Genomic DNA, 26,875 nt, shown 5'->3' on the forward strand with positions numbered 1-26,875 from the left:
AATTACCAAAATGAAGGCTTTTGTTTATATCAGATTTTTTCATTTATTTCCACTTACTATAACATTTATTCACATTTATTTTAAAACCAGCAAATTAATATATAATTACAAGAAAATGTGATTTTAATATTTATTGATCCTAAATTTAATTTCAAATAAAGATAAATGAACATTACAGGATACTTTCTGAAGACATTTGTGAGTCATAATTTATGTTTTATGGTTTTCCATTTTTATTCAGGGTATGACAGATGCCTATCTACCAACTCACTATAAATTTTAAATCTCAAAACATCATCACATTCATAGCAATTAATCTAAAAGACCTTACTCAGTTTTTAATAAATAAGCTTTGTAATCAATAATAAGCATACATTAATATGTATATTTAATCATATCCTCTGATTAGATTTTATGATTATTTTTAAACTGTGATCAAAATTCTACTCTTCATTTATATCCCAGATGAACTTCAAGGGAAAGTCTCTCATGTTCTTCTGAAATATTTTGTCAAATCTTTCATTCTGATCCACAGTCAAATGATGCTTCCAGTCTCCAATGGTACCTAGTGGGATAAACACACGAATGGCCTTTGGATGAGTAAGAAACATTAATGGGGTGAAGGTTACCCCAATCCATTCTAACCCATTTAATTTCATTGCCCCAGATATGGAACCTATAAAAGCTTGAAATAAGCAACAAATGCATTGTAACTTGAAATAATATATGAATATTTATTATTCTTTCAGAATTGGAAACTTGGGATTTAATATTAATTTCTTCTCTAAACAAATATCTGTTAGTTCTCCATGGGGTTGGATAGCTTACCTTTTCTCATAGAGGAATAAGATAAGAAAGAAACTTAGAGAAACAGTAACACAGTAAACAGATCTACAGTTCTTTTCCTCATGCGTTAAGACTTTCACTACCCAATCATGATCATTCTTTAGAAAGAAAAAGAATCCTCAAAGATATAAGCATATTAGAATTAAAAATATATTCTACTATATTTCAGGAATTATACTAAGTAAACCACAACTAAAAACTGTAATATGATTCTTAACTTAGCCCTTTAAGAAAGCATTTCCTCACTTTTGGTTTTTTGTTGATATTTATCATGGAAGCAATATTTACTAAATCTTGCATCCCTTTATGAATTCATTGTTATTCTCAAGTACATTAAATTTGGATGAGTACATACATGCTGTTACATTTTTTAAAAATAAATATATACATCTGTAACAAAAACCTAAAACTTATATGACAGATTTAGCACATCATAAAAATTACTTCATAGGTACTAAGTCATCTGTATGGTAAGAAATATATTTTTGGCCTTAAAAAAGCTACCTGAACTCTTTTTATGTCATTCGCAAGAAGATGGAAAGACCTGGAGAACATTATGTTAAGTGAGATTAGTCAAGCACAGAAAGAGAAGAGACATATGTTTTCTCTAATATGCTCAAGCTAGGGAGTATTGGGTTTACTAGAGGAACTCCAGATAATGGAGGGGAAACCTCTGCCAAGTCAGAAAGAAAGGGTAGGAGGAAAGAAGGCTGAGGTTAATTAATGGAAAAGCCATATTTAAAAATGAGTATATATGTCAATGTAACATTGTTAACCTTGACACTCAATATTGGGAGTGAGGAAAAAGGGGAAGCAGGAGGGGGGAGGGCACCAAGTACTGTGTAAATATATGCCATTGTCAACATGATCCACATTATGATGTGAGACTATAGTGCACCAATAAAATAAAAAAAAGAAAAGAGTCCAGGTGCCCTTTTTGAAGGCCAAAATATATTTCCTCACTTTTAAAAATGCATTTTCCTCTTTTTTTTTTTTTTTTTTTTTTTTTTTTTTTTGGGGTGGTACTGGGGTTCCTGGAAGCCCTTTTACCTCCGGGCTTCACTCCCAGACCTATTTTTACATTTTTATTTGGAAACAGCGAACCTGCTCCCTGCTCGATCCTCTTGTCTCTGCCTCCCAAAGCGTGCACCACCACTCCCAGCTACTGTTGATATTTTGAATAGATAACAACTATTATGCAAATGAGATTGCTCATGTATCTGCTAAAGTTGAGGAATGCAGAGTGAGTTGATAATAAATGTCACAAAAGGCTGTAATCCCAGGACTTGGACTGAGACAGGAGGATCATAGTTTAGAGACCAGCCTCAGCAAGGTAGTGAGACTCTAATAAACCTATCAAGATTCTGTTTAAAAGCAAAGAAAAAAAAAAAAAGGCTAAGGGTATAAGTTGGCGGTAGAATGTTCCTGGGTCTGAATCATCAGTACCACATACACACACACCAAAAAAAAAAAAGAAAAAAAGAAAAAAAGAAAAAAGAATTAAAAAATATATCTAGGGCAATTTCAAGGAGATATTTATATGACTATTCATAAAATCAATGCTCATTATCATATTGATAAGTTATAAGTAAGTTATAAAACAAAATAGGAACAAAAGTCAAATTATGATTTAGAATGTTATATCTTAAATGATTAAATGATTTGAACTTAAAGGTTATAACTGAGAGGAAAATATATTTATTCTTAACAACTCTTAGGATCTAATAAGACAGAAATTAGTTTTTTTAAGTAATTGAGGTCACAGAAAATAGGGTTAATAAGATATCACTCTAGCCGGGCATGGTGGCGCACACTTGTAACACCCCCCCCAGCACACCCCACCCACCCCACCCCCTTTTGGGAGGCAGAGACAGGAGGATCGCACAGGTTCCAAGCAAGCCGCGCTGGCTTAAGAGACCCTGTTTCCAAATAAATAAAAGTATAAAAAATAGGTCTGGGAGTGTAACCCGGAGGTAGAAGGGTTTCCAGGAACCCCAGTACCACCAAAAAAAAAAAAAAAAAAAAAAAAAAAAAAAAAAAAAAATATATATATATATATATATATATATATATATATATAATCATTCTAGTTTTTGTGATGAAGCAATAATAATTCAAACTTCTTTTTCCTCAAAAACACATATTAAGTCTACTTCTTAAAATAGAAGAAATAAAGGAAAACAGAGATGATAATTCTCCTAGTCTAACATTTTCATTGCTTTTTACAATCCTACAAATAAAAATTTTAAAATAGTTTTATGACCTAAAATAAAAACAGGCAATATTTATTGAATAAGTTACTGTCAGGTGTATACTAAAACACTGTAAGTTTCCTGAGAACCTCATCAGGCTTTCAGTTAGGATGTTTGATCCTCTCTGTATTCAAATGCCATTATCAGTTGCAGAGACATATTGGAAGCACTCATTACTTCTTCTAAGTTCAAGGGGACCCTCAATATTTTTTGCTACTGAAAATCACTGAGCATTAATCACCTTTGCGAAGGAAACTTCCTTCATCATTTCTTGTCCCAACTTCAGTTTTTACATTATAATCATGATTTACATGTGGGTTTGACTTCATGTTCTCAAATGAAGCCTGCCTCACAACAGCATCCACATCCTCTTCACTCAGTTCTTTCTTAACAAAGCTGATGATTTTAAGCACCGAGCTTCTGAGGTCCTGAAAGAGCCATGGGTATGAGAAATTATCCAGCGTATGAGATGCATGAGTTACAGCTAACATACAACCTGATCAAGGAGGGATTAGCCCTGGGAAGAAAAGAATATCCAACATATAATAAGTAATCAATGAAATTTGTCACTTCAACATAATGAAGGAAAAACGCATGAGTATCTTAATTTCCGAAGCAAAAGCGTTTTAAAAAGTGAAATATTTTTATGGTTAAAAATACTCAGTGAATACTCAAGAGAAGAGGAAACTACCTAAAAATGAGTAAGGTAATGTGTGCGATGTATGTAGCTAAAATCACACTAAACTGAGCAAAACTGGGAGATTTTTATCTGAGGTGTGCAAATAGCCCCATCAATTTTGTCACTTTATTTATCACAATCCTAGAAATACTAGCCATAGAAATTAAGAAATAAAAGGAAAAAGGTATCCAAATAAAAAATAGTGAAGTAAAATTATCTTTCAGAAGACAACATAACATTTATGCAAGAAACCCTAACAAAAAAGTTAGAACTAAAAGGATAGTTTTTAAAGTTTTAAGATTAAAAATATAAATCAAAACACAAACCTAAAAGGAAATTAAAATCGATTACATTGTGAATTGAATCAAAGGATTAAAAACCTTAGGAATTAAATCAACAAAAAAATTGAAAGACTTGTCTTCTGAAACTTGCAAAACAATATAGAAAGAAATAAAATAAATAAATAAAACGGAATTCTATATTCATCAATTAGAAGACAGTAATTTTGAGATGCTACAAAAATGATTCATAGATTCAATGCAATTCCTATCAAAATCCCAATGACATTTTTTGCAAAAATAGAAAAATCTATCATTAAAATCATATGAAATCTTAAGAGATGTTTAATAGCCAGTCTTGAAATGAAAAAGTAAAGTTAAAAGTTTCATACTTCAAGATTTACAACTTATTAAAAAATCATGGTAATCAAAACAGTGTAATAATGACATAAATGCAGAAAAGTTAACCCATGGAATAGAACAGAGTTCCCAGAAATCAGTTCTCACAAATATGCTCAAATTCTTATTAATTTTTTTGGGTGGTACTGGGGTTCCTGGAAACCCTTCTACCTCTGGGCTTACACTCCCAGACCTATTTTACATATTTTTTTTTTAATTTTGGAAACAGGGTCTCTTAAGCCAGCGCTGCTCAGGATCCTCTTGTCTCCGCCTCCCAAGTGCCACCACGCCCAGCTTGGTCAAATTATTTTTTATTTGAGTAAGAAGAACATTAAATGGGTAAATGACAATCTTTAAACAAAAGTTAATGAGAAAAGTGGATGTCTATAATTTTTTTTTTTGGGGGGGTGGTTCTGAGGTTCCTGGAAGCCCTTCTACCTCCGGGCTACACTCCCAGACCTATTTTTATACTTTTTAAAATTTGGAAACAGGGTCTCTTAAGCTAACACTACTGGCCTTGAACCTGTGCGATCCTCCTGTCTCAGCCTCTCAAGCGTGGGGATTACAAGTGTGCACCACTACGCCCAGCTATAATTCATTTTTAAATAAGTTGGATCTTTACTTTATGCCATGTATAAAAACTAACTTAAAATAATAATATTTTAGTATAAAAGAAAAACTATGATACTCTTAGAGAAAGTCATAGGGGAAATGCTTTACACTATTAGATTTGACAATGATATTTTTGATGGGACACCAAAACTACTAGCAATAAAAGAAAAAAACTAAAGTAGACTACAAAAAAAGTTAAAAACTTGTGCATTGAGGGGCAAAACAGAGTGAAAAGGCCAACTACAGAATGAGAAAAAAAATTTCAAACTATATATGTGATATTTTTTACTATGCAGAGTATCTAAGGAACTCCTTCAAATCAAGAAAAACAAAACAAATCCAATTTAAAATACTGGCACGGAGGCCGAGCGTGGTGGCGCACACTTCTAATCTCCATGCTTGGGAGGCAGAGACAGGAGGATCGCGCTGGTTCCAAGCCAGCCTCGCTGGCTTAAGAGACCCTGTTGCCAAATAAAAAATATAAAATGATAAAATGGGTCTGGGAGTGTAACCCGGAGGAAGAAGGGTTTCCAGGAACCCCAGTACCACAAAAAAAAAAAAAAAAAAAAACTGGCACAGGATTTAGATAGGTATTTCCCTAAAGTAGATATATAAATATTTAGTAATCACATAAAAATGCTCAACATTTTTAATTATTAAGAAATGTAAATAAATCACAATGAAATACCACTTCATGACCATCTAAATGACTATAGCTAAAAACATCAGAAAAGAAAAAACTGGCAAGGACTAAGAAATCAGAATCCTTGTGAACCCAAGGTGAATAGTACAAAAATCCCTCAAAAAAAAAAAAAAAAATAGAATTGCAACATGAACCAGCTAAATCCATTTCTGGGTATGTACCAAAAGGGTTGAACTAAGGTATCAGTATCAGAAAGATATTTTTATTTCCATGTTTACAGCATCATTATTCACAAAGCAAACAATAGAAGCAAGCAATGTATACAAAGATGAATTAATATAATATAGACATATATACAATAGAATATTATTGTCTTAAAAGAAGAAAATTCTGGCACATGGTACAACACAGATGAATCTCGAAGACACTATGGTAAGTTAAACAAGCCAGTCAAAAATGACAAATTCTGTATAATTTCACTCATATGAAGTACAATGAGTAATCAAATTAATAAGAAAGAAGCTGGGTACAGTGGTGCACTCTTGGAATCCCAGTGTAAGAAGATCACAGGCTTGAGGTCAGCCTTCAGCAATTTAGTGAGACCCTGTTTTAAAATGAAAAATACAAGGGCTGGGGTATATCTTGGATATAGAATGGTCTTAAGTTCAATTCTGAGTACAAAAAATATTAAAGAAATAAAGTAGAATGGTGGTTTCCAGAGACTGATGGGAAGAGAGAAGTTAAGGTAGTGGTGATGGTTGCACAACAAATGAATATACCTAATGCCATGCAACTGCACACTTAAAAATAGATTAAATGGTATATTTCATGTTATGAATATTTTATCACAATTAAAAAGTGCATATATGGTGGGAAGGCAGAAAACATAAAAAGAAATACTAAATGAAATAATAGTAGGAAAGAGTGATTAATTATGACTCAGAGAACATATAATAGATTTCACGAGGAAGAAATATATTTTTCTTTTTTTCCCTTTGATATTGGGGATGGAACCCAAAGGAATTCTACCTCTGAGCTACACCCCATCCCTATTTATTTTTATTTTTATTTTAAAACAAAGTCTTGCTAGGTTTATGGGTCTCACTACTTTGTGAGGTTGTCCTCAAACCTGTGATCCTCCTGTCTCAGCCTCTCAAGTACTCAGACTACAAGCATATGACAACACACATGCCTAAAAATATTTCTTTTTATTCAAGAAGAAAAGATAAGAAACCTCTAGAAAACTACAGATTTTCCTTTCTAAATATATAAGCAAGCCTCAAACCAGGCATGGTGTCACATGGCTATAATCCCAGTACTTAGGAGACTGAGACAAGAGGATCCGGGGTTTGAGGTTAGCCTTTGCAACTTAGTGAGATTCTCAACAACCTAGTGAGAACCTTTTTCAAAATAAAAAAGTAAAAGATTCAAAATAAAAATTAAAAGAGTGTTGGGGGGTTGGTTCAGAGGTAGAATGTTTCTGGTTCATTATCCCTCACCCTCAAAAAAAGTCTCAAATTACAGAAACCTTAAACTCCTTCCATATTTATTTATTTATTTATTTATTTATTTATTTATTTATTTATTTATTTATTCAGTGGTGGTACTGGGGTTCCTGGAAGCCCTTCTACCTCCGGGCTACACTCCCAGACCTATTTTATATTTTTATTTGGAAACAGGGTCTCTTAAGCCAGCGTGGCTGGCTTCGAACCTGCGCGATCCTCCTGTCTCCACCTCCCAAGCGCGGGGATTACAAGCGTGCGCCACCACGCAGGGCAAACTCCTTCCATATTTAGTGGAAGTTGAACACCAGAGTGCTTGGTATCATACAATTACAAAAAAAAGTGGAATTGGGATGGCAGGTTGGTGATAGAGGATAGAAGGCCTTGCTAATCTTCCTGAGTATCTTAGCTGATTATTGGTGAAAAAGTTGAGTTTGAAAGAATGAGTAAAAATAGCCTGTTCCTAGTTATTAATATAATTTTACACATAACTTTGTTGTGCAAAGACCTGAAGGGACATAAAGATGAGACAATGTGGCTAGAAACAATCAGGAAAAGAAAAGAGAAATAGCATTATTGATAAGTATGTTACAAGATATTACTGGAATTACCAGAAAGATTTTAAAAACAGCTATGTTTATTATATATATTAGCTGTTTAATATAATAGCTTTTACCTGAGATAAAAGATAAAATTAAAAACGGCCAGAAAACTAGATACTAAAAATAGGAGATTTAAAATATACCTCCCCTAATAGCCGGGCGTGGTGGCGCACGCTTGTAATCCCCGCGCTCGGGAGGCAGAGACAGGAGGATCGCGCAGGTTCGAAGCCAGCCGCGCGCGCTGGCTTAGGAGACCCTGTTTCCAAATAAAAATGTAAAAAATAGGTCTGGGAGTGTAGCCCAGAGGTAAAAGGGCTTCCAGGAACCCCAGTACCGCAAATATATATATATATATATATATATATATATATATATATATATATATATATATATATATACCTCCCCTAGCTTGTTAACTGAAATGAATCCTTGATGCGTATCTTTAATAGATGATTAAACTCAGATGATGAGAGCAATATTGAATTCAGGACTAGAGATGGAAGGAACAATTCAAAATTATACATCATGAAAAGACAAAATTGAGTCAGTTACTCTAAATTGTAACAGTTACAAGTTTCTGCTTGTAAGCAGCTCACAAAACTTCTATGTTCCTCTAACTTTTTGTACCTATTTTTTTCTTCAGCGATTGAGTCATTCCTGAATCCTGTTACGTGTCAGCATTCATGCCTCTGAGTCAAATCCACAAAATAGTGAACTGTTTTGAATGTAAAACAACAAGCTCCCTTCTTCTTTACCCCTGCATTAGTTCAGCCTCCAAAACTAGAACACCAAGGCATATGTATGAGTTTCTCTACTGATGAGTTCAGCCAGTTACAACAGCTGAAGGAAAGGATAACGGGACGGATGAGAAAAAATAAATCTCTCCTTTTAGAATCTTTTTAAAGTATATACCACAAAATAGATTATTTGTTTTAAAATAAAGTTAAATCTTTTCAGACTTTTTAAATTTTGAAATAAAACACACGTATGAAAAAGAAATTAAACAAGCATAGAGTTTAATGAATTTTAGCTGATCAATTAAGATTTCTACATACATGAATGCCAATAAAGTGAACAATAAAAGTTTACCAGAACTACAAAACACACCCTTTCCTCATCATACATCTGCCATTCTCTAAAATGGTAACCACAGTCATCATTTTATGATAATGACCTCTTTGATTTTATTTAAAAATTTGCCACTTAAATAAGGATCTTTATCCGGGTGTGGTGGGCACATGCTTGTAATCCCAGCATTTAAGAGGCTGAGAACTGAGAATCACGGTTCGCAAACAGCCTCAACAACCTAGAGAGACCTTGTTTCAAAATAAATAATAAAAAATAGAGCATGGGGTGTAGCTTGGATGTCAAATGCCCCTGGGTTCCATCCCCAGACCCACAAAAAAAAGAGAATATTTAACCAGTATAGACTTAATTGCCTCCATTCTGCCTATGTACTGCTGGACACTTAGGAAAGTGTACAGGATTTTACATAGTCTTGATGGTACTGGGAATGTCACCTTTAAGTCAATGAAAAATTGGAAAATCCTCTGACAAAAAGTAAACTGGCTTTGGATATCCTGATGGAATTATCATTGGAGAAGTGTGCATCAGCAGTATTTTATGAAATTATCAAGAAATTTCCAAGGGAAGCAGCAGGTAAGGGAAGAAGCAGGTAAGGGAAGATTCAAAATTTATTACAACTTTGTTGGATATCTAATTGCTTGCTAACATTAGACTCTTTATCTAGAAAGAGCTTTAAAGCTGAAAAATGAAGTTACAAAAGTATATCCTCCACAGGCAATTTTGAAGAAAATTCTTTTCCTATAATCTGGTAAAAAAAATATTTGCAAGGCCATATAGCATTTGGATCCAATTACATAAACAGTGAGATACCTGGAAGTTGAGAGAAATGGGATATTTGGTGGAAGACTTTAGAAACAGAATGCTAAAGATGAAACAGAAATAAATGTTGAAGAGGTTTTGTATAGTTTACTACGTGGCCTATTTCTCCAAATATCCAGTAAAATTTATTATTTACAAAAGTTTTTGTGTGAGAACATTCTTATTGGGAAATTCAATTATAAAATAAGAAAGGAATCAGAGTTATATATTTAGCCAACAATTTGTTTAAAAAATGAAGAATAAATCAAACAAGTAAGACTGTTAGCAGGCAGACCTGGGAAAAAGGCGGGTATATTAGGTAAGCAAGAGATGTTGGTGATCTGGTCTACAAAAGAGTCAACATGGATTGAGATAAATTTGTACTTCTACAGCAGATACAGAGAAAAAATTAAGATGACTTATTGATTTGTGGATTAAATAATCACGAAAGAGTGATATAAATATTAAGTACAAGGTCTAGTTTTAGGTTTAGGCCACCTGGATTAATGTGAAATTCATAGGAAGAGAACCACATTTGCAGAGGAGATGACACATTCTCTTGTGTACATGACTTGTTTGAAGTTCAAATATTAAATATAAAATAATTATGCAGAAGACTGTTTCAATATATGTGTGCTTGGGCCAGTGATGTATGTTTAGGATTGCCAACTTATTTTCAACCCACTCTAATCTGATATAATATTGTCACTAAACTCAGTGAGTGTTTTAAACTCTCAATCCCATTTGACTTCTTGGCTGCCTAAAATATTTTTAAGAGATCTTAAAGATCTTTCATGACACACCCACTTAGTTTTTGTGCTACCATATATTCTGTTTTCTTTCGACCCGTCTGATTGCCCCTTTCTGATTCTTTGTTGGGCCCATCCCTCTCAGTGCCAACTATCCATGACATTTAAGTTTCCTCAGTCATTGGTTGTAGTTCCCCTTTCTTTATTCCCTCCTCTTTCTTCTGCCTCCCTGCCTTCCTGTCTTTTAGTCTCTTCCTCCATCCTTACCCTACTCAGTTTTCTCTACATTCTGTCTTTCTCTTAGATTCTTTATGGTGATATGTATAGGTTAATGTCATTAATATATTCAGCCAGAACTCTTTTTTGAACTTTACATTTGTATTTTAAATTTATTTCTCAGATTATTTATTTAAATATTTCTAACTCACCTTAAATACCATATGTCAAATCAAAATTATAATTATCTTTCTAACTTGTTTCAGGATTTTCTTGATACCTTAACCACCGTCTAGATAAATACACCAAATAGAAATTTGGAAAGATTTCTTGACACCTTTCTCTTTTTAATTTCTCTTCTGTATAATCACTTTCCTTTTTACATTCTGTTTTTTAAAAACGCTATATTCTCTCTATTCCCAGTGACACCACTCCTATCCAAGGCACAGTTAATACTTAGTAGACGAGCACAGGGTTCTCAAATTCATCTGGTCTGCTTATGTTTACTATTTTTACTTCTCAAGATGAATAAGAATATTTAAAAATATTAATTATATTCCATTGCTATTTTTTGTAAAACTCTTAAAAGGCTTCTTACTACTTTGAGAATTAAAGAAGTCACTACCATCAACATAGCCTACAGGCCTTGTCTAATCTGTCTCCTATAAACCTATGTTAATCTTTCAATCCTCCATTCTTTCTCTTTAAGTTCTTCCCTTAGTTCTCCAAAGGTGACAGGTTCTTTATTTTTCAGATAATAAGCACGTCCTCTTTTCTTATCTTCTAATTTTCTTCTATTTCTCTTCTTTCTCTTCACTCATGATTATTGCCTTGTGGTTCCCCGTTCTTTCTTTTAGAAAACAATGCCCACTACTTTTTTATATCAGACAACTAATTAAATATACTTGTTGACATTATACTTGGGAATTTTCTTAATAAATGAAACATAGTAATAATTACATTATTAATAATCAACAAGATTCAGTCCTCTTTTGCTCACGATAAAGGAATCACCACAGAGCAATCATCCACTAATTTAAATAAGTGAATAAGTAGATTACATATTGATTACTCAAAATTAATCAAACATCAAAACAACCAGTTATGGTGGTACACACTTGTAATCCCAAAATTTGGGAGGCTGAGACAGGAAGATTGTGGTTTGTGTACAGCCTCAGCTACTTAGTGAGGTCCTTTGCACCTCAGTGAGACCCTGTTTCAAAATAAAAAAATAATAAATAGGGCTGAGGGTGTAGTTTGGAGGTACAATACCCCTGGGTTACATCCCCAGTACCACACACAAAAAAGTAAAACCGTGAACTTGTACCAAGTTTTAAGTTACTTAATGTCTTAATATGGCTTTGAATTGTTTATTCTCATGTAAGTATTCTATGATTTATATGAGAGCTATGTTTCCAGATTCTCTTTAAAAACAAAAAATAACTTGATCACAGGGCATACTCTCACCTTGACAATAGTTACCCATATCTTAGTAGTGGCTCCTTATCTCAGAGCTTTTTGATTCCTTTTATTAAGAACATCCACTGAATGTGTTTTGAAGTTTCTTCAAAAACAAAAAACCTCTAAAAATAGAACTACTATGATCTAGGTATCATCCTCTAGGATATATCAAAGTACACAAAGTCAGAATACAAATGATATAACTATATGCTAGTGTTTGTTGCAGTGCTTTTCACTAAAGCTAAGAAATGCAATAAGCTAAGATACTCATCAATAGATAAATGGGCAAGGAAAATATGTTGTGCATAATTCAGCCATAAAGAAAAATGATATCCTGTAATTTGTAGCAAAGGATAGAACTGGAGAACATTATGTTAAGTGAAATAGATCAGACACAGAAAGACAAGTATCACAGTTTTTCTCTCATAAGTGGAAAAAAAAACAACAACATTGACCTGAAAGTAGAATACATATTTCCAGGAGGTAGGGGAGGACAGAAAGTGTAGGAGTGGAATAAAGATGGATAGACATGATGGATGTCCATTGTGTGAATGTATGGAAATGCCACATTGTGTCCCAATAATATGTACAATTAATATATGTTAATAACAAACTTATATTAGGTTACCTTTATTGCTATAGATAGTTATGCAGTAACGAATCACAAAAAATGAGAAGTCTTAAGAAGACTTAAGGATAGGAAATTCAAGCATAACTCCATACATACAATGGAATAATGAAGATAACTATATGTTCTCCTAATCTCAAAAAGTTAAAGATTTGAAAGAAATATTTTTTGAAGCTGTCTTATTATCTTACCTTCTTCATATCTTCATAACTCAGGAACAGAATGTTGAAGTCATCTTTGTGTTCGTACCAACCTCTTATATGATCAAACCAACAACTTCCCACCACTGTGAAAAAATAGTAAGTACTGAGATAAAGATATCACATAAGTTAAATGGCAGGCTTTATTCTATCTTTTCTGATTTAAACTCTTCAGGATCAAAACAAAGCTCCAATCATTGTATATTTATATTACTGTTTTAGAATGGCTAGAGCTTTGGTAAACATTTGCATGATTTTCATAGAGACCTGCTTGTGAAAGCTACTGAATGTATGTAAGAAAGCAGGAATAAGCTGGGCTTGGTGGCGCATGCTTGTAATCCCAGCATTTGGGAAGTTGAGACCCGAGGATCACGGTTCGTGGACAGCCTCAGCTACTTAGTGAGGCCCTCTGCAGCTTAGTGAGACCCTGTTTCAAAATGAAAATATAAAATAGGGCAAGGGGTGTAGCTCAGAGGTCGAATGCCCCTGGGTTCCATTCCCAAACCCACTTTAAAAAAAGGAAAAGGAAAAGAAAAGGAAAGAAAAGAAAAAGAAAACAAGCAGGAATTCAAAGGTAAGAAGCCCAATGGACTATGTTTCAAGATGACTTAAAGGCAGGTTTTTTCGTTTTCCTATTTCCTCCACCCCAAACCACATGTCTCTCTGTATGTTCTTATTCTCTAAGATCTCTGGAGAGCAACAATAGCTGTCTACAATGAGAGAAAAATGTGAATATAATTCTCTAAATGAGTGAAGTCCTGATTCCATACTCTACAATCTTGCATCTTTCAATGTCCCTCAGAAGTAGAGTGAACAGATCCACAGCTGTCCTATGAAGATTCCCTCAGGTCCATGGTAGAAGACAAACTCACCTCAGCTTTAGCCGTTCTGGAAGGTTTGACACTACCTCCATTTCTAGCTCCTTTGAATTGCTAGCATATTTGTAACCTATGGTCTGACCACAATATTTTTAAAACTATATGCCTTTTGCACACTGGTCCTGACAAGAACTGCAATGCCACTGGTGGCAAACTGAGTTGGTGTACATCAGTAACACATATGCATTTATAGTCCAATATTGCCAGTCTCTGTCTAAATGCATTCCCTGTTTCTTGATAAATAAATTCATAGTTACTTTCTCCATCTAGAAACTTTTTCATGAAATGCTCTATGTTTTCTGTTGGTTCTAATGCACACAGCCAATTTGAAAAATGAAAATAAGAGACCATAACATCTTTAGAATTTCTGTAGATATAAATAATCTGCAGAGAGAATTATAAAATAATTTAAACAATTCTTGGTTAATCATAAAGGTTTTTAATAGATACACAATGTTTTTTTCCTTAATGAATCATAATTATTTTCATTCAGTCTACTAGTCAAGAAAATTTAGGTGGTTAACAATATTTTGCTATTTCAATGTTGTTGAAAAATTTTATTTACATGACCTTTCAGATGTGTGACATAATGTAGTACAAATTTCTCAAAAGTGAAATTGAGTATTTGTATTAGCTGATAAACATTGCAAATTAATTTTGTGAAGCTGTATTAATTGAGCTTTCATGAATATTATGGGATTTTTCATAGATACCAAAGGTAGTATTGAAGAAAAGTGAAAAAAGGAAGAACTATTTATGATGTTGGAACAAATAGTTCTCTATATAGAAGAAAAAAAAATGTGTCTCATATCACACAGTAAAATAATATACAAATGGATTAAGTATTTAAATATGTTAAAAAATCTTTGACATAAAAAGTCACATTTCCAGTCCTGAAACAATACATGATTTTTGAAACAAAAATACATCTAAAACAAAAAATGAGTAGTTTGAATATCTTAAAATTTAAAATGCTTTTAGTTATAGTGTACCATAAAACTACAAAAGGCCACAAAATATGAGAGAAACAACAGATATAAGTAGCAATGAATTAGAATCCAGAGGCTGTATGAAGAAAATTAATTAAAAAGTTGGAGAAAAGAGTACTTTTCAAAATAAAAAATAATTGTGATCAATAACCTATCAAAATATGATTAATCTCATTACTGAATATGGACATGCAAATTAAGATTAGTTTGAGATACCATTTTATAACTACCATTTTGACAAAACTTTATAAGTCTGATATATAAGATTAGTAGGGGAAAAATAAAAACATATCCATTTCTAGTTGAAGCATGTATCAATATACTTTCTTTCTTAAGAAAATATAGCACCACACCACGAGGTTGAACATCCTGTACTTGTGCTTTGCAGTTACATTCTTGTATGCATATTCTAGAAAAGATCATTCATATCCACACAGCCACCATACTCTGGAAAGTTCATAATAGCATATATTAATAGAAGAATTCGATATCTAATAGAATTACTTACATCATTTGTAAATTATGCAGCAGTAAAAATATCATTGACACTCAAGAACAAACAAAAGCACATGGAAAAATCCCAGCACAATAGGAAAAAAAGGAAAACCATAAAATTAAGTCAAATGAAAGTCCACACAATTTACCAGTACAACACACAATTTGTAATGATAGAACAGAAACACTTGTATACTGAGAAATATAATAGAAAAAAATGGAAGTAGATATGCTAAGCACTTAAGATAGAAATGCAAGCAAACATGTAAAATAATTAAAATGAAAGCATAAATCAACAAGGTAGGAAACATTATGCTTCAAAAAAAAAAGAAGCTTAATTCTTCACAGGATAAAAACTCAGTAAAATAGAAAACTCTTTATGACCTAGAAATCTAAAAAGAGAGAATATAAAAAGTTTCATAAGCCGGGTGTGGTGGCGCACCCTTGTAATTCCAGCATTCAGAGGGACTGAGAGCAGAGGCTCGCAGTTTGTGAACAGCCTCATCTATTTATTGAGGCCCTCTGCAACTTAGTGAGACCCTGTTTCAAAATAAAGAATAAAAAATAGGACAGGGGAATAGCTCAGAGGTTGAATGCCCCTGGGTTCCATCCCCAGACCTGCAAAAAGAAAAAAGTTTCATCATTACAGGATGAATGGAAAATACTCCATAGATTTTGAAAATATTAATAAGGTCATGAAAAACTATGTTGTACTATGATGTTCATCATCTTAAAGTCCAAAGAAATTAGCAAAAAGTGCTCTGAGAACATTGTGAAATCCATAAGAAAGGCAGGAAAATGGACCTGATCAACAAGAGCCATAGGATGAAGCTGGAGGAATGTTGGAATATCCCTGTGACAGTTGTCCCAGAATCAATCTATAATTTATTAAATTACAATAAACATTTAAAATCATTGTGGTATTAACTGGGAGTGGTGGGGCACACTTGTAATCCCCGCGCTTGGGAGGCGGAGACAGGAGGATCGCGCAGGTTCCAAGCCAGCGGCGCTGGGTTAAGAGACCCTGTTTAAAAAAAAAAAAAAAAAAAAAAAAAAAAAAAATATATATATATATATATATATATATATATATATATATATATATATAAAATAGGTGTGGGAGCATAGCCCGGAGGTAGAAGGGCTTCCAGAAACCCCAGTACCACAAAAATAAATAAATAAATAAATAAATAAAATCATCGTGGTATTAAAATATTTTTGTAAATGTTGATGGGATAATTTGTCTGATCAGTTACAATATAAAGAAAAATCAAGTACTACCACGTATTCAACAAAATGTATCCATTTTTGAAGTAAAGAATGCAGACTGGGAAGAGTAAGACTAGAGAAATTTAGTATGTCGATACACAGGCTTAAAAAGTGTGGGAATTGCTAAAGTGAAAGCCTTAAGAAAGTACATTGGGCCAACTGGCAAACCCCCTGGACAAGTTGCAATACTCATATCCCACATCACACACAGTATGAGACACAGTTTATAATCATGAGTAAAAAATTCAAATGAGGTTAATCAGGAAAATATTTGGAGAGTTTGTGCATATTTCTTGTTGTGTGGGGATATGATTTCTTTGAAAAGTACCAGAGCCAGTTATAAATGACTCACAGATTAGTTACATAAGATGAAAAGCTTCCAACAATTTTTGAAAATGAGCTATTAATTTGAGAAACATCAGCACCATATAAAGGCTTCTACAAAACAGTAAATAAGATGAACTGAAGGGAAATGGGCAAAGAATAGAAAGGATATATGAAGGCCTATAAAACACAGCAGTCTCATTTAAGTAAAAAGTGTGGCAACTTACTCAAGAATAACATTTATTTTTTACCTAGCATATCAGCAATGTTTGACATTTCCCATCATTAGTACCTATTCGGGGCAAGAAGCATTCTTATCTTCTATTTGATGGAGCACAAGCTTGATACATTGTAGAAAGGAGGTAGGTAATGGCTGCAAACACTTAAACTAGTAGGAAATTTTAATCTGAAAATTTCAGTGAAACATAGCACTTAGAAAGTGGAAGAGTTTATAAGAATGTTTGTTAAAATATAACATGTATTATCTACCTAACCATCAGATATATATTAAATATTGCACAGCCATACAATAAAAGGTCATGCAACCATAAATGTGCTGACATACAAGAACTTTGCCCATATGCTATATAATTTGAGTGCAAATTCTATGTACAATAATTTAATATATGTATAACTTTATAATTTCATATATTTTTAATGTGCAAGACACCCTGAATATATAAGGATCGTGAGATTTAAAAGACTGTATATGCATGGGGACGGGGAAGGTGAACAATATTAAAGCAAATATTTTTTCTGTGTAAAACTTAATTAAGCTCTATGACATACTTTAGCCTTTTTCTTCTTCAGACCTTTTGGTGCTAAATAGCATGGGATGTGGGAAGAAATGAGACAAGGAGAAGGTATTTCAGATAAGTTCAAATTGTGAGCACCGCATTCAAGGAACAGGACTCTATCCGCCATTTTGTTTTCAGTTCTGTTGCAATATCCCTCAAAATAAATCAAGTATAGTATCTGATGAATCCAGATAGTACCTGTAAAAATAAATAATCTTGTTTTCAAATCTGAAATTATTGTCAAAAGCAAATATTAAGAGTACAATTATTTATCTTAAAATCATTTGGTAGTTTCTTTTTTTAAACATGTATGCTAATAAGTTGTCCAATTTCTGGTTTGCTTTAGTCTGTGTTTAACATTAGCCTTCTGAAGATGGAACTAGGACTATTAGTTTCTTCCTCACTTGAAGTGTTGTGGTTGCTCTGATTCCATGATAGTGGTGAACCAGATTAATTCTGTAGCTCCATCTCTTTGGTTCCCATACTCCAAGTGAGATCCTTCTGTTATTTTTATTAACTCATAATGATTCTACATATTAATTAGATCCATTGTAATAGTTTCATACATGCAATGGACTGGGAACTGATAACATCAGGTTAATTAGCATTTCCCTCTCTTAGTCATTTCTTTTTCCAGTTTGAAGCCCTTCACCTCATTCCTTTCTAGGTCTTCACACAATATAAATAAAATGTTATAAAGTCCTTTTTCTGTGGTACTAGGGATTAAACCAAAAGGCACGCTAAACTACAATGCCAGCCCTATTTTATGTTTTACTTTGAAAGAACATTTAGGTTGCAAAGGGTCTCACTAAGTCGCTAAGGCTGGCCAGCTGGGAACCTGTGATTTTCCTGTCTCAGCTTCCCAGTTATTGAGCTTAGAGGCATGTTCACGACACAGGGCTAGGACGTCCTTTCCTACTATCTTTTGTGTGTCCCTTTGTCTCCTTCCTGAGACCTTTTTTATAACCTTACATTTGAGAGATATAGACAAATTGACAAAATTAAAAAGTGCCCAATGTCTCTTCCTTCTTTTACTACTTGACCACTTAATGTCTCCCCATTATGAAAACCTTAGTGCTCTACTTTCATAATAGATATGGGAAAAAAGAGACCAAAAATTGATTCTTGGTTTAATGAAGTCAAATCTGCTCTCAGGTATAAAAGGATATGGCAAATTCATGTATGTGTCCAATTCCATTTCCATTTGGAATGAACCAGGATGTGATCAAATGTAATGGTACTATAAGATTTGAATTTATTTATTTATTTATTTATTTACTCATTCATTCATTCATTCATTCATTTGTACTGAGGAATAAAACAAGAGACATTCTACCTCCAAACTACACTCCAGCCCTATTTTTATATTTTGAAACAGGGTCTCACTAGTTTGATGAGAATCTATTAGTTGAGACTGTCTTTGGACATTTGATCCTTCTATCCCAGCTTCCCAGGTACTAGGATTACAGGCATGCACCACCACACCCAGCTGATATTTGTTAATGATAACTCTGAATGGGTTAGGAGTGGCAATATGGACTTGAACACACAATTCCCACTATTTCAAGTAAGGGACAGTGGTGTTTCTTAAGGAGCAGAGGTACCATTTTGGAAGAACTGGTCATGACAAGATTTCACATGCTCCAAAGTTGGCAGCAATGAATGTTGCTAGTAGCTACTGTGGCCCAGAAGCACTCATCATCAATGCAAATTTTTTCCAGGACCTCCAGGGACACCAGGCAATTTGATGGTAAATATTTTGATTGCCATATCAGATATTAGATCACATGAAATACAATTTTTTTTGTCTTGTGGTAAAAATTTTATTACTATCATTTTTTAAAGGGTTTTTTTTTTGTCTTTTTGGAACCTGGAGTTGAATCCAGAGCACCACACCTGCAAAGCAGGCACTGAGCTACATCCTGGCCCCTATTGCTATCTTTTTTTTTTTTTTTTTTTTTTTTTTTTTTTTTTTTTTGCGGGTCTGGGGATGGAACCCAGAGGCATTTGATCTCCGAGCTACACCCCCTGCCCAATTTTGTATTCATTATTTTGAAACAGGGTCTCACTGAGTTGTGAAGGGCCTAAGTAGCTGAGGCTGTCCGCAAACCACGATCCTCCAGTCTCAGCCTCCCAAATGCTGGGATTACAAGCATGTGCCACCACACCTGGCTTATTGCTATCATTTTTAAGATATAATTTTTATATTGTTTGGTCATGGTCAAATTTTATTATGACTTGTGATGTGGACTTTGGATAGACTATCAGTGCTAGTGTTAAAAAGTGTGTGGAAAATATCACAAAGAAACTGTACTGATCTCTTATATCTACAAAATAAACAAAGCCATCTACTATTAATTACAGTAGTAAATCCAAATTGTAAAGTGAGCATACAATCCGAATTGTAAAGAAAGCTTACTGTAATTAGTAGTAGATGGTTTCCTACAAACTACTACTGTAATTATCAAGAAGTTGATGTGGTCACACACTAGGAAAGTTGTAGTTCATCTCAGATTAACATTCTGCCTCATCAAAAGGACTCAAAAGGAGCTTTTAAAGGTCTAGGATCCATAAGGATTGGTGAGAGGCAGTTACACTATCAGCAGTGGCATGACTGGCAAAATCCTCTATGATCCAGAAGTCTCTAGTCTTCTGCCAGCATCTAAGAAGCTATGATAGGTTTATGAGTTAGTTTGCCTATAGGGCAAAATGTTAGACCCTTCTCAAGTTTTAATCATCAAAGCTTTGGGTTCAGGATTTATAGTAAAGTGAATGACTTCCTGACAGTGCCCATCCTGTTCAATAATATACTTAAGCATCTAAAGCTGTAAGGACAGAGACATACATGAAATGAGCAAAGCATTATAATGAGAAAACATTTTTTATTTATTATATGGTCAAACCATATATGACCAACAGTCCTGAGGTGCTCAGGGACAGCTAGACTCTATGTAAAATTTTTAATAACTATAGATTTACCACATAGTTTGCATATAACACTTAAGAATGCAAATCAAGCCTACCCTCTGCTGGAGTAGAAGTCACTATTAGAAAAGGCCTCAGTACCTCCTGGGGCACAAGATTGTGCTTCACACTCCCTTATACTTAGGATTTTCACAGACCTCAAAAACAGAACAAAAACATTTCTAGTAGATGGTACTGGTCAATAGCTTCTCATGGAATACTGTTCAAGATAATTAGCTTTTTGGAAAATGAAACTTTTTGAGGGATAGAGCCTTTTATTAATGAAGTATTTACAATTTGGAGAAAAGAAAATCTTTATTGTCTCAGATTTGTCCCATGGACCAAGCCAACAGGTGAGCATTCGCCGAATACCTCATCTTGCTTCCATATTTGATTACTTCATATTTTCCATCAGAATCAACAACATAGGCAACTGTAAATATACTTATATCCTACAGATTTGGGTTTCATTTAACTTTTTTCTGATTCTTAATGTTTGTCTGCATGAAGGCTGGGCTGCTGTTGTTGCTGGAAAAGAACACTTCATACACATGTATCACCTAACCAAAGTGAAGCCTGGTATCAGATGTTCCATGCCAACACTTACCAGATTTGGGATATGTGATTAAGAAAACATCATCATCTCTAATTTCAAAATCTTCTATATGTTCTAGTATATCAGTGTTCACAAAATGATGATTAAAATTATGGCTTTTAAAGTTAAATAAGTATGCATTCATATTGTCCATAATTTTTATCTAGAAGTAAAAACAAAAACAAAATTATTTTTAAGTTCTTACTTTTTAGAAGACATGACTAGTATTTATTGGTTTTCAATATATATCAAGCATTTCAATGCCTTATGTATACAAAGCCACTTGCCGTATCACATACATTAAATTATTAATTATTAAATTAATCATATCACATATATTAAATTACTTAAAAGATAAAAATAAACCAACATTTCTATATTGATATGATACCTTTTAATGATGAAACAATTATACTAAGAAATTGGATAGTTTCTCCTAAAACCTTTTGATGAAAGGATTACTGTTGGAGATTTTCTCTCCCCAACTTGGAGAGTCTTCTGAAAGCACACAAACAGCAAGCCCGGTATCTAGGGCAAAGCATTAGATGACATGTGAGTCAAATAAAAGTTAACAAGACTTAAGTAATTATGTTTTAGCTAATTATAAACTTAATGAAGAGCATATTTGCCTAAGACAGCAAAAGGTTTGCCTGTGGTCATCATTCCAGAGCAGCTTGTGGACTTGGCCCTTTGCTTAGTCCTCAGAAGACCTTCTCTTCCTGCAGCACTTACATTCAGTCGGACCTCACAGTTCCCCCTTTGTCGTTCTGTAATTTTCAGTTAGTGGTGGCGAGATTTAAATTTTGCTGTCCTTTTGTGGACAACTGACGCCAGAGGAAGGAGAATCCTACAATGAATAACAATATTATAAACAAGATTATAACGACATAGGCAATGTGTTGAGTATCTTTAAACCAAGTGAGCGGATTAAAAGGGGCAACTGTTTTTGCTACAATATCAAAGAAAGATTTATCAAAAACATTGGCAACAGATCTTTCAATAATGGAGGCAATCTCCTGCTGAAATTGTCTCACATTCACTTCAATACATATAGGCGTCAGCAACTTAGTGAGACTCTCATAAACCTACAGAGATCCTGTTTCACAACAAAAAATAAAAAGGGCTGGGGGTATAGTTTGGAGGTAGAATGTGCCTGGGTCCAATCTCCAGTAACACATACACATTAAAAATGACAAAAATTAAAAAATATTTAGGGCAATTTCAAGGAGATACTTACATGATTATTTATAAAATCAATGCTCATCTTTATATTGATAAATTATAAGTGTGTTATAAAACAAAATAGGAAGAAAGTAAAAATCAAGCTATGGTTTAGAAAGTTATATATTTTAAAAAGATTAAATTAAATGATTTGAACTTAAAGGTTATCAAGAGGAAATATAAATCTATTCTTAACGACTCCTAGAATAAATTCAGACTACAATTTGTTTTAGAAGTAATTGAGGCCAATAGGGTTAATAAGATATCACTCTAGATTTTTTTGTGATGAAGCAATCTGACAAATGAGGAAATAACAAAGCAAACTTCTTTCTCCTTAACAAAACATACAAGTCTACTTCCTAAAATAGTAAAAGAAATGAAAAAAGAAAACAAGAGATTCGATTTTTCCTGGTGTAACATTTCCATTCTTTTCAGACATACCACAATAAAATTTAAAGAGTAGAGTCTTATGATCTAAAATGAAAACAGGCAACATTTATGAATAAGGTAAACTAAAACACTTTAAATTTCCCAAGAACCTCATCAGGCCCAATTTCAATTAGGTGTTCAATACTCTTCCTATTCAAATTCCATTATCAGTTGCAGGGACATACTGAAAGCCCTGCTTACTTCTAGGTTCCAGAGGACTCTCCATGTTTTTGCTACTATAAACCACTGAGCATCCACCACCTCTGAGCAAGTAGCTTCCTTCATTATTTCTTGTTCTGAATTTATTTTTTATAATATCATAATAATTTGCTAGTAAGTCTGACTTTATGTTCTGAAATGCATCTTGTCTCACAATGGCATCCATGTCTTCCTCACTCAGTTCTTTCTCAAGAAAGCTGCTGATTTTAAGCACCAAGCTACTGAGGTCCTGGAAGATTCATGGGTAAGAGAAATTATTCAGCTTATGAAGGATGCATGAGTTACAGCAACACACAACCTGATCAAGAAGGATTTAGCCCTGGGATGGAAAGAATATTCAACATATAAAAATTAATCAATGTAATTTATCACAAGCATAATGATGAAAAAAGACATAATTATCTCAATTTCTGCAGAAAAAGATTTAAAAATGTTAAATATCTTTTTATGGTTAAAAATGAGTGACTATGCAATAGAAGGAAACTACCTCAACTTGAGAAAGGTTATGTGTGTGATATGTACAGCTAATATCATACTAAACTGAGAGAAACTGGAAGGTTTTTATATGAGACCTGCAAAAAGTCCAATTCAATTTTACCACTTTTATTTATTATAATACTGGAAATACTAGTCATAGAAATTGAGAAATAAAAATAAAAAGTTATCCAAATAAAAAACAGTGAAGTAAAATTATTTTTCAGAAGACAACATAGCATATATGCAGAAAACCCTAACAACAACAACAACAACAACAAAAATGCTAGGCATGGTGGTGCATGCTTGTGGTCTCAGCATTTGAGAGGCTGAAACAGAAGGATTGTGGTTCATGGACAGCCTCAGCTACTTATTGAGGTCCTTTGAAATTCTTCATTTTGAGATCTTGTTTCCAAATAAAGAATAAAAAATAGGACTGGGTGTGTAGCTTGGAGGTAGATTGCCCCTGGGTTCCATGCCCAGTGCTGCAATAAATAAATAAATGAATAAATAAATAAATAAGATGAATAAAAAAGGGTGGGGCTGGGGTGTATTGGAGGTGGAATGCACCTGGGTTATATACTGGTACACCCTCCCCCCAAAAAAGATGTTAGAACTTAAAAGATAGTTTTTAAAGTTTTAAGATTTAAAACTGGGAATGGATCCACCATATGATTCGGCTATACCACTCCTGGATCAGAGAACTACAGTAACATATGCATACCCATGTTTATTGCAGCACAATTCACAATAGCCAAAATATGGAACCAACCTAGGTCTCCATCAACAGATAAATGGATTGCAAAATTATGGGAAATACACAAAATGGAATTCTACTCAGCAGTAAAGAAACAAAATCATGCCATTTACAAGAAGATGGAAAAACCTGGAGAACATTATGTTAAGTGAGATTAGCCAAGCACAGAAAGAAAAGCAACATATATTTTCTCTAATATGCCCAAACTAGGGAGTATTAGGGATACCACAGGGACTCCGATAATGGAGGTGAAACCACAGTAAAGCTAGAAAGGAAGAAAAGGGGAGGAAGATGGTTGAGGTTGATTAATGGAGGAACTACATTTGAAAATGTGCGTAAGTATGAATTTAGCATGGTCAACCTGGACACTCATTGTTGAAGGGGGTTAAAGGGATGGAGGGGCACCAAAGTACTGTGAGAATGTATGCCATTGTCAATACGATCCACATTATGATGAGAAACTATAGTGTACCAATAAAATAAAATAATCAATAAAAAGGGTGGGGTTGCTAGTGTACTTGGAGGTGGAATACCTGAGTTCCATCCTCAGTACAACCAAACACACACACACACACACACACACACACACACACACACACACAAACTTAAAAGAAAAAAATGTTAGAACCTAAATGATAGTTTTTGTGGTGGCGCAGGCTTGTAATCTCAGCTTTTGGGAGGCTGAGACTGGAGGATTACACAGGTTTGAAGCCAGCCTCAGCTACTTAGTGAGGCTCTCAGAAAATTAATGAGACCCTGTTTTCAAATGAAGTATAAAAATAGATCTGGAGTATAGCCCAAAGGTAGAAAAGCCCTTGGGTTCCCATGTGGTACTGGTACTCCCAGTACAACAAACAAACAAACAAACAAACAAACAAACAAGATTTAAAATTATAAATCAATTCACAAAAATCAGTTGAATTTCTGCATACCAACAAAAAACAAACCAAAAAGAAATTAAAATTAATTACATTGACATTTGCATCAAAAATTTAAAAACCTTAGGAGTCATATCAGTAAGAGAAATGATAGACTTGTCTACTGAAACCTGCAAAACATTATGGAAAGAAATACAAGAAAACAAAACAATATCCCATGCTCATCATTTGGAAGACAGTAATTTTAAGATGCTACAAAAATGATTCATAGATTCAATTCAATTCCTATCAAAATCTCAGTGACTTTATCTTTGCAAAATAGAAAGTCTGTCATAAAATTCATAAGAAATCATAAGAGATGCTAACATAGCCTGTCTTGAAATGGAAAAGTTCACTTGGAGGTTTCACACTTTATGATTTTACATGATTTTTAAAAAATCACGGTAACCAAAACAGTGTAATAATGGAATAAATACAGAAAAATTAATCCATGGAATAGAATAAGATTCCAAGAAATCAGTTCTCACATATATGGTCAAATTATTTTTTATATGAGTTAAAAGAACATTAAAAGGGGAAATAACAATCTTTACAGCAAAGATAATGAGAAAACTAGATATCTACAATTCATTCTTTCAAATGAAGTCAGATTACGTATGTATGTATGTATGTATGTATGTATGTGTGTATGTATATATGTGTGTATGTATGTATGTATGTATGTATGTATTTATTTATTTAGAAGTACTGGGATTGGAACGCAGGGGCATTCTACCTCTGAGCTATACCCCCAGTCCTATTTTTTATTCTTTATTTTGAAACGGTCTCACTGAATTGTGAAGGGCCTTGCTAAGTAGCTGAGGTCTCTCTCTCCCGAATGCTGGGATTCCATGTGTGCGCCACCATCTCGGAAGGATCCTTACTTCATACCATGTATAAAATCTAACTTAAAAGTAATAAGCTGGGCTCGGTGGCACAAGCTTGCAATCTCAGCATTTGGGAGGCTTAGTAGGATCGTGGTTCGTGAGCAGCCTCAGTTACTTAGTGGGGCCCTCTGCAACTCAGTGAGACCCTGTTTCAAGACAAAGAATAAAAAATAGGGCTTAGGGTGTAGCTCAGAGGTAGAAAGCCCCTGGGTTCCATCTCCAGTACCACAAAAAATGTAATCATATTTTATTGTAAAAGCAAAACCTATGACACATTTAGAGAAAGGCAAAAGGGAAATGCTTCACAACAATGAATTTGACATATTTCTGTTGTGACAACAAAAAAAACTAGCAATGAAAGGAAAAATGGCTAAAGTAGACTGCACTAAAAGTTAAAAACTTTTGTGCATCAAGGGGCAGAGTGGAGTGAAAAGGTTCCCTATGAAATGGGGGAAAATTTTCAAACCATATATCTGATAAGTGTTATTATGCAGAGGACAAAAAGAACTCCACAAATCAACAAGAACAAAATTGACCCAATTAAAAAACTGGCAAAGGATTTAGATAGATATTTTCACAAAGTAAATATACAAATGTCCAGTAAGCACCTCAAAAGATGCACAATATTGCTAATCATTAGAGAAATGTAAATTTATCACAGTGAGATACAAATTTATGACCATCTAAAATACAATCCAGCAAATCTACC

At 33.7% G+C, this 26,875-nt stretch overlaps 1 protein-coding gene across 1 annotated transcript in view; it reads right to left on the minus strand.

Annotated features, from left to right (window-relative positions):
• Positions 1–443: 443 nt before the first annotated feature.
• Positions 444–26,875, minus strand: part of LOC308266077 (amine sulfotransferase-like) — a gene marked incomplete at both ends in the record, with an annotated part of 31,810 nt that continues 5,378 nt past the window's right edge. The window contains 7 exons of the mRNA XM_080700111.1: positions 444–565; positions 3,340–3,526; positions 12,943–13,057; positions 13,824–13,906; positions 17,696–17,901; positions 21,275–21,425; positions 23,286–23,360. Coding sequence (XP_080556237.1) covers positions 444–565; positions 3,340–3,526; positions 12,943–13,057; positions 13,824–13,906; positions 17,696–17,901; positions 21,275–21,425; positions 23,286–23,360 — 939 coding nt within the window. The remainder of the gene's footprint in view (positions 566–3,339; positions 3,527–12,942; positions 13,058–13,823; positions 13,907–17,695; positions 17,902–21,274; positions 21,426–23,285; positions 23,361–26,875) is intronic.

Source organism: Muscardinus avellanarius, assembly GCF_963383645.1.
Source record: "Muscardinus avellanarius genome assembly, chromosome: 8".
NCBI classification, from domain to species: Eukaryota; Metazoa; Chordata; class Mammalia; order Rodentia; family Gliridae; genus Muscardinus; species Muscardinus avellanarius.